The 7,403-nt window shown below is 45.5% G+C and overlaps 1 protein-coding gene across 3 annotated transcripts in view; it reads left to right on the top strand.

Annotated features, from left to right (window-relative positions):
* Nucleotides 1–7,403, top strand: part of EXOSC7 (exosome component 7) — a 31,609-nt gene that overhangs the window by 14,660 nt on the left and 9,546 nt on the right. For all 3 annotated transcript variants that reach the window (XM_008071399.1, XM_008071401.1, XM_021719209.1), the window contains one exon: nt 4,818–4,888. In XM_008071399.1, the coding sequence (XP_008069590.1) occupies nt 4,818–4,888 (71 nt within the window). The remainder of the gene's footprint in view (nt 1–4,817; nt 4,889–7,403) is intronic.

Below are 7,403 nucleotides of genomic sequence, written 5' to 3'. Positions count from 1 at the left end.
AGCATGCTCATGGCCACTGCAACCTCAACCTGCTGGGTTCAGGCGATTCTTCCACCTCAGCCTTCCAAGTAGCTTGGAACTACAGGTGTGGGCTACCACGCCTGTCTAATGTTTTTGATTTATTGTAGAGATGAAGTCTCACCAAGTTGCCCAGACTGATCTCGAACCCCTGGGCTCAGACAATCCTCTCATCTCCCAAGGTGCTGGGATTACAAACATGAGCCCCTGCCCCTGGCATATTAGAGATGACTTTTGCAACACTGACTATAGGGATATCATCTCAGCTCAGAAACAGCCCTCTTCTTCCATGAGCAGGGGATGTGTGGTGAGCAGGAGTACCCTGGGCAATATGTGCTGTGTCTCTGTCATCTGGGGATAATTCTTTTGTTTATTTTGGAAGAAGACATGAGCTTTTGAAATGGCATTTTCAGAAAAGTTTTAATGACTTAGAAAGCATTTTTTAAAATTTCATTATTAATGAGGTCCTTCAGGTAATTTGTATCATTGGTACGGTCCCCTTCCATGAAAGCAAATGTTTGCTGTCAGCCTTGATGGAAATGTGCTTCATGCATGTGAGGTGAGGGATAAACTTTTGTTTAGGGAATGTGTTTTTATCCTAAATCTAAAGACATACTGAACATATTGAGTCCACGTTTGAAGCAAGATAGTGGAAATCCAGTCTTGTCACTGGGACTGTGGAAAATGAATCTCCGGATTTGTGTTTCCCACCTGGTCTGGGCAGTGCTCAGGCAGAGCCCATCTCCAAACAGATATTCGCTGGTACCTCCCATGTTTCATACTTTTACTACAGGCATACTTACTTAAAACTTACTATAGTCCAGTGAACTTCCTATTTTTAGTATTGTGTTTTTCCCCAACTGGTTTATTTCATGAAAATGAAAATTTAACTTCATGGAAATTTCACTTTTCTCTTCTCTTCATAGTTGTCTAATGGCTTCAGTTTTTAACCCCGAGTGGAATTTAACTGTTAGGCCTGTGTTGCCTAACAACATACAGGTGAACTTTGGTGGGAAGCTTGGTCACAAGCCTGTCCTTCAGTGGGCTCTGGCAGTGGCAATGAGAAGCAGTATGTGGTCCGTGACCTTGGGCATGGGAAGGAAGGGACTGGGGAGTCATCGCAGCATGCTGCAGCTGGCGGTAGGGGTTGCAGAAAGTGCTGAGCCTCAGAGGTCATGAGGGAAAGTTTAGAAGGAGCAGGAGCAGGTTCTCTGTGGGGAAACATGTTTTCCACTTGGTAGGTTGTGTTTCTTAGCAGTGTGTTTTGGAAGGTTACCTTATGAAAGAAGCCCCTCCTCCCAGAATGCTGCAGAATTAAGTTGTGCAGTCGCCTTAAAACAACCATTCTAGGATGTATGCATCAGAAAGAGAAAGGTATGTTTGTGACCAAGTATGTCTTCCCATTCTCCAGAGCTGCTCCTTTCCCAACTCTGTCACGGGAGGAATTTCGTCCCCTGGAGAGGATAGACACCTACAACTTGCCCTGGAACCACAGTCCTGGGGTGTCTCTCTGCAGCACTAGATGTCCTGTGCCTCCCATTTTCTGCCTGGCTTGCTCTGGGCCTATGCAGGGAGCCAAGTCTGGCTGCCTAAGGTTTCCATATATCACTCACCCTCCTTCCTGCTTCTTAGCTGTACTAGTATATTTACCAAAAAGGATCTTGCTAGACTGGGCCTGCCCAGCAGCAGAGGAAGGAAAGTAGGATCTGTGGGTACCTATCGTGGGCCAGGAATGTTAAGGATGGGCTCTCCTTTAATCTTCACAGCCACCCTAGAGAGAAACTGACTTTGCTTTATGGAGGGGGAAATCAAAGCTCAAGACACATAGCCAGCAAGTGGCAAGGATGAGTTTCAGCCCCCACACTGCCTGATTCCAGGGAGCGCAGGGAGTTATCCTGTGGTGTGATATGCCATGAGGAGTCTGGACAGGCAGACCTGAGACCAGGAGGTGGACTCATCCTTTGCACCAGACTGATTGGTGCTTGTCCTTCCAGGGTGCCTCCAGCAGATATATGGGATTTATTTTAGCATTCCACCCTCTTGATTTTTTTTTTTTTTTTTTTTGTAGAGATAGGGTTTTGCTTTGTTGCCCAGGCTAGCCTTGAACTCCTGACCTCAAATCCTCAAGTCCTGCCTCAGCCTCCCAAAGTACTAGACTTATAGGCATGAGCCATCACACCTGGCCTGCCCTCTTGATTTAATGTCTTGGTGACAAGCTAGAATGTTGGACATCAGCGTTTGTGTCCAACTGTAATGGGATGCTGCTCAGGACCGTAAAAAGAACACTGGACAGGGAATCAGTTACCACATGTGGGAGCGTTCCTCACTTGTAAAGTAAGGGAGGGGTGAATTGCTCCCCAGGATCCTCTAGAAACATGGTGGCTCCATAACTGCCAGAACAGACATAAGCATTTACTCAGCACTTTCTTGGCATAAAGCAGATACTGTGGAGCAGAGTGTAAAATGAGGGACTTCAGCCCCTGGCTGGTCAGCAGGCCCACCTGGAGGCCTCTCCTGCATTTTTTTTTTTTTTTTGAAAGCGGGAATCATTGAGAGGATAGAAAAAGCTCCCACAGTGGGAGGGGACCCTAAGGAGTTGCTCTCTCCTGCATTTTTAATTGGCTCCCCGGGTGTTGCTGATGCATAGCCAAGGTGAGAAACCTCAGGGTTAAGAACCTCAGCTGTCAGCGATGAAGCCAGAGAGCATGCAGCCTCCCCAGAAAGTTTGTGAGGGACAGCTGGAAATGGAAGAGCAAGTCAACATTTATTTTAAAACACTTAGCTAATGCTGACTGTGTGCTAGACACATCTAAGGACTTTATAGATATTGTCATTCTACCTTTGTAACAACTCTGAGATAAGTGTGGTTTTTTTTTGTTTGTTTGTTTGTGTTTTTGAGTTGGAGTCTCACTCTGTCATCCAGACTGGAGTGCAGTGGCCACTCCCGGCCACCACAGCCTCAACCTGCTGGGCTCTGGCGATCCTTCCGCCTCAGCCTTCCAAGTAGCTGGAACTACAGGCACGTGCTACCACACCCGGCTAATTTTTTGATTTATTATAGAGATGCGGTCTCACCAAGGGCTTAGGCAATTCACTCACCTCAGCCTCCCAAGGCACGGGATTACAGACTGAGCCACTGAGCCCGGCTAAGGGTGATTTTTATCCTCCACAGGTGACCCAGAGAGGCTAAGTACTACCCAGGGTCATTCAACTAACTGGTGAAGGCAGGAGTCAAATCCAGGCTGGCCCTGAGCCCCTTGGCTGTGTAACAGTCTATGTCTGAACAGTCACCAGAGCAGAGAAGAGCTAGTCCAGTGGCTAAGTAAAAGAGTTGCAGTTACAAAGCCAGGTGGTAACATAGGCTAGGGATCATATTTTAGGGTTTGTTTTGCTTTGTTTTTGGGTTGGAGTCTCACTCTGTTCCCCAGGTTGGAGTGTAACACCATGACCACAGTTCACCATAGCCTTGACCTCCTGGGCTCAGGTGATCCTCCCTCCTCAGCTCCTGAGTAGCTGGGACTACAGGTACACGCCACCATGCCTGGCTAATTTTTGATCTACTGTAGAGATGAGGTCTAGCCATGTTGCCCAGGCTGGTCTCAAAACCCTGGGCTCAGGCAAGCCTCTCGCCTTGGCCTCCTAAAGTGCTAGGATTACAGGCATAAGCCACTGTGCCCAGCTGGCTGGGGATCATATTTTAATAAGCAGTATTATGCAAGGCTTTAGGAAAGAGTGTGTCTGGACTTGAGCTTTGCTTGGAATGCTTTAAAGGTGGGCACATGAGATTTGCACTGGCATGAATGATGTGTGTGATAGGACATTTTGGGTACAAGCACTGACTCTGACTTAGTTGAGTTTAGAAGGCCCAGGCTTAGGGCCTGCCTTATCTTTTATAAATAATCACCAGTTGCCTCCTTCACAGCAGCAACCTTTTTGTTGGGCTCGAGGGATAAAGTGGTGAAGAAAACCACAGAGTTCCCAGCCTTTTGGAGCTCACAGTTCGGATGAACAGGAGACAGGCTCTAAACAAAAACACACAAACGGGTGGCTTTTCCTTTTACACATGCCTTCTCTTCCTTCTCACTTAGGGTAGCACTTTCTTCCCTGAGCTCAGGTCAAGGCCCCTCCTAAGCATCCTCCACTTAATGACATGCTCTAACCATCCCTGTTAGCTGAGCACATGGAAGTGTACCCAATACCTCGACTTATGGGCAGAAGCTTATATGAGAAACTTTATTTTCATTACAATTAATGGAAGACAGGTAGTATTTTGTGTCTGAACGTCAGGTGTACTCTCATTACATACTAGTGGTTACCCCACTGGCAAGTGTGAACCTGGTAGCAGCTGCAGCATCAATAGTCATTATTTTACAGTTGTTTGGAGACCAGGCATATGTTAGCAAAGATTGGAGTCACTTGGGAGCTACTTGGGGCAAAATAAAGGTTATCGGTCCCACCTTCAGTGCAGGGCCAATGGGCTGAGTGCCTATGAGAGGAGCCCCATGGCAAGAGGAGGCCCCCAAGAGTTGGTTTCATAGCTATGACCAACTGTGACCTGGCATGGTTGGCCCGTGTAAACACAGCCATGACAAGACAGCACTTGTAATTAGGGTAAACACACTTTGGCAGCAAGCTGTTATCAAGCATGGCGAGCCAGGAAAGCAGCCACATGTTATCTTTTTTTATAAACACTCAGTCAACATTTTTAGAAACCAGTGTCCATTAACTGGGGGTAATACTTAAAAGTAATAAGTGATATTTTTCTTTTTTCTTCCCTCCTCAATCCCTGTTTCTGTTAGCTGCTGGAGTGTGGTGGAAATTTGTTTGATGCCATTTCCATTGCTGTAAAGGCTGCTCTCTTCAATACAAGGTAAGTCTCCCTGGAAACAGCTCTGTGGGTCTGCAGAGCAACAAAGCAGACACTTGAAATGGAACACTGAGGAAATTTCTACTGTAGCTCATATGTGCAGTTAACAAGGGGTTTTAACATTGACAATGGTAGTATCTGGCTGAGTGTAGTGGCTCATGTCTGTAATCACTGCACAGTGGAAGGCTGAGATGGAAGGACTGCTTGAGCCCAAGAGTTCAAGACCAGTCTAGGCAACGTAGCAAGACCTCATTTCTACTAAAAAATTAAAAAATTAGCCAGGTGTGGTAGCACACGTCTGTAGTGCCACCTACCTGAGACCAGGAGGTCAAGGTTGCTGTGAATCATGTTTGTGCCACTGCATTCCAGCCTGGATGACAGAGTGAGACACTGACTCACAGAAAAAAAAAAAAAGAAAGAAAGAAAAGGAAGGAAAAAGGGGGTATCTAACGTTAATCTCCCAGAAAAGAGAGATTTCATAAGGTAAAACTAAATATATACATACATTTCTGTGTTTATTTTTTTGTATTGTTATTTTCATAGGTTAATACATACTATGTAGAAAAATGTTTGGAAACAACAGGGAAGCAAAAAGGAGTAGACACCACCTTCAGGCCAACTATCCAAATATTACTATTGGGCAAACTGTGGGGACAGGGATTTTGTACTCTGCTATGTCTCTAGCACCATGAACAATGCCTGATACATAATAGGTGCTCACATATTCCTTGATTGTACACATGAATGTTCTAAAAGCAGGGTAGTAGTCTGCTCTTTGGTTTAAGAACAGGAAATGTTTTGCCACAGTGGTCAGCTTCCAGACAGGCTGTGTAGAAGGGACAAGGTGCTGAGCTCCTTTGGATTTGATATTTTTCTGTCTGGTTAGATAACCTTTCCCTGTTCGGTGCACCAAGTACTTTGGGGAATGTTTGTGGCATTTATAAGTATATAAGTGGGGTATTTCATTCCATTAAAGAGCCTATATTAAGGAAACAGAGGATGCTGGGATATTTAAAAAATTAGGATTAGAAACTTCCAGGGATATAACCTAAGGATATAATTGAATTAGTGAGCAAAGGTGTTTCTTCTAGGATGTTCATCACAGTTTTTTTTTTTTTCTTGAGTTGTAGTCTCCATCGCCCAGGCTGGAGTATAGTGGCACACTCATGGCCACTCCAGCATTGACCCGCTGGGCTCTGGTGATCCTTGTCCCTCAGCCTTCCAAGTAGCTGGAACTACAGGCACGTGCTACCATGTCCGGCTAATTTTTTTATTTATTGTAGAGACAAGGTCTCACCAAGTGGCTCGGGCTGGTCTCAAGCCCATGGGCTCAGGCAGACCACTCGCCTCTGCCTCCTAAAGAGCTGGGATTACAGGCTGAGCCACCAAACCCAGCCCATAGTTTCTTTATAATGGTGAGAAATTGGAAACAACATGAGTGCCCAACCTAGGGGACTGAAATTCACACAGCAGCATATTTAAAGACTTGTTAATATGGAAAATCATTTGTTAAATGCAGTTCCCTTATCCTGTTTTTTGTTTGTTTGTTTTGTTGTATATTACTTTTGGTAATTCTTACGTTTAATATGTCTGAAAAAATATATATCTGAAAATGGTTGTTATAGTTATTTTTCAGTGCTTATATTTTGACCAGTTTAACATTTATCTGTATTTTAGAGTTTTCTGTGGTGAAATTCTAACAAAAGCAAATTGCAAGATGGAATATTTGCTGAGAAAGAAAGCTGTAGTGTCCCCCTCTCCTAGCTGTGGCACTGGCCTCCTTGCTGAGACAGTTTGAGATGTGGACCTGGCACTTGTGGCCACTGTGGGAGCTTGCATACCAAAGCCTATCAGCAACATCTGGTGCTGGGCCCTGTCAGGGAAGAAAAGGAAGTTGCCATCTGATGTATCTCAAGCCTCAGAAGTGATTCCCCATCTGTCATCTGGTTTCCATGGGCACCCTGGCAAAAAGAGAGATTAAAAACCAGACAAGGTCATCTAACTGTTGGGGAGGTGTTGGGCAAATTGTACACCAAGACGGTAAAACACAGCTTCTCAGGTCGGGGAGGACACTAGTCACTGCCACAGCCATAATCTCATCACAGACCAAGAACAGTCCAGCAGGTAGCAAGGTACGGGGACTCTGAGGTGAGGCCCCTGGTATGTGGAAAGACCTTTCGCACGATCAGTGTCCTTTCAAAAAGTGGAGGTTGCCTGAGGGTGTTCTTCAACCATTCTGCTCAGCCATGTTGTGGCCAAAAGGTTGGGAGATAGGGAGATACTCTCTGTGTGTGTATGTATATGTGTGTATACATGCTTATTGTTTATTTTATTTTACTTTATTTAATTTAATTCATTTTATTTTATTTTATTTTTTTTGAGTTGGAGTCTCACTTGGTCGCCCAGACTGGAGTGCAGTGGCCGCTCCCGGCCACCGCAGCCTCGACCTGCTGAGCTCCGGCGATCCTTCCTCCTCAGCCTTCCGAGTAGCCGGAATTACAGGCGTGCGCTACCACGG

The sequence above is a fragment of the Carlito syrichta genome, unplaced genomic scaffold (assembly GCF_000164805.1).
Source record: "Carlito syrichta isolate Samal-C Ts95f unplaced genomic scaffold, Tarsius_syrichta-2.0.1 Scaffold314306, whole genome shotgun sequence".
Taxonomy (NCBI): domain Eukaryota; kingdom Metazoa; phylum Chordata; class Mammalia; order Primates; family Tarsiidae; genus Carlito; species Carlito syrichta.
The sequence above is the reverse complement of the archived record's forward strand: the minus strand, read 5'-3'. Positions and strand labels throughout refer to the sequence as shown.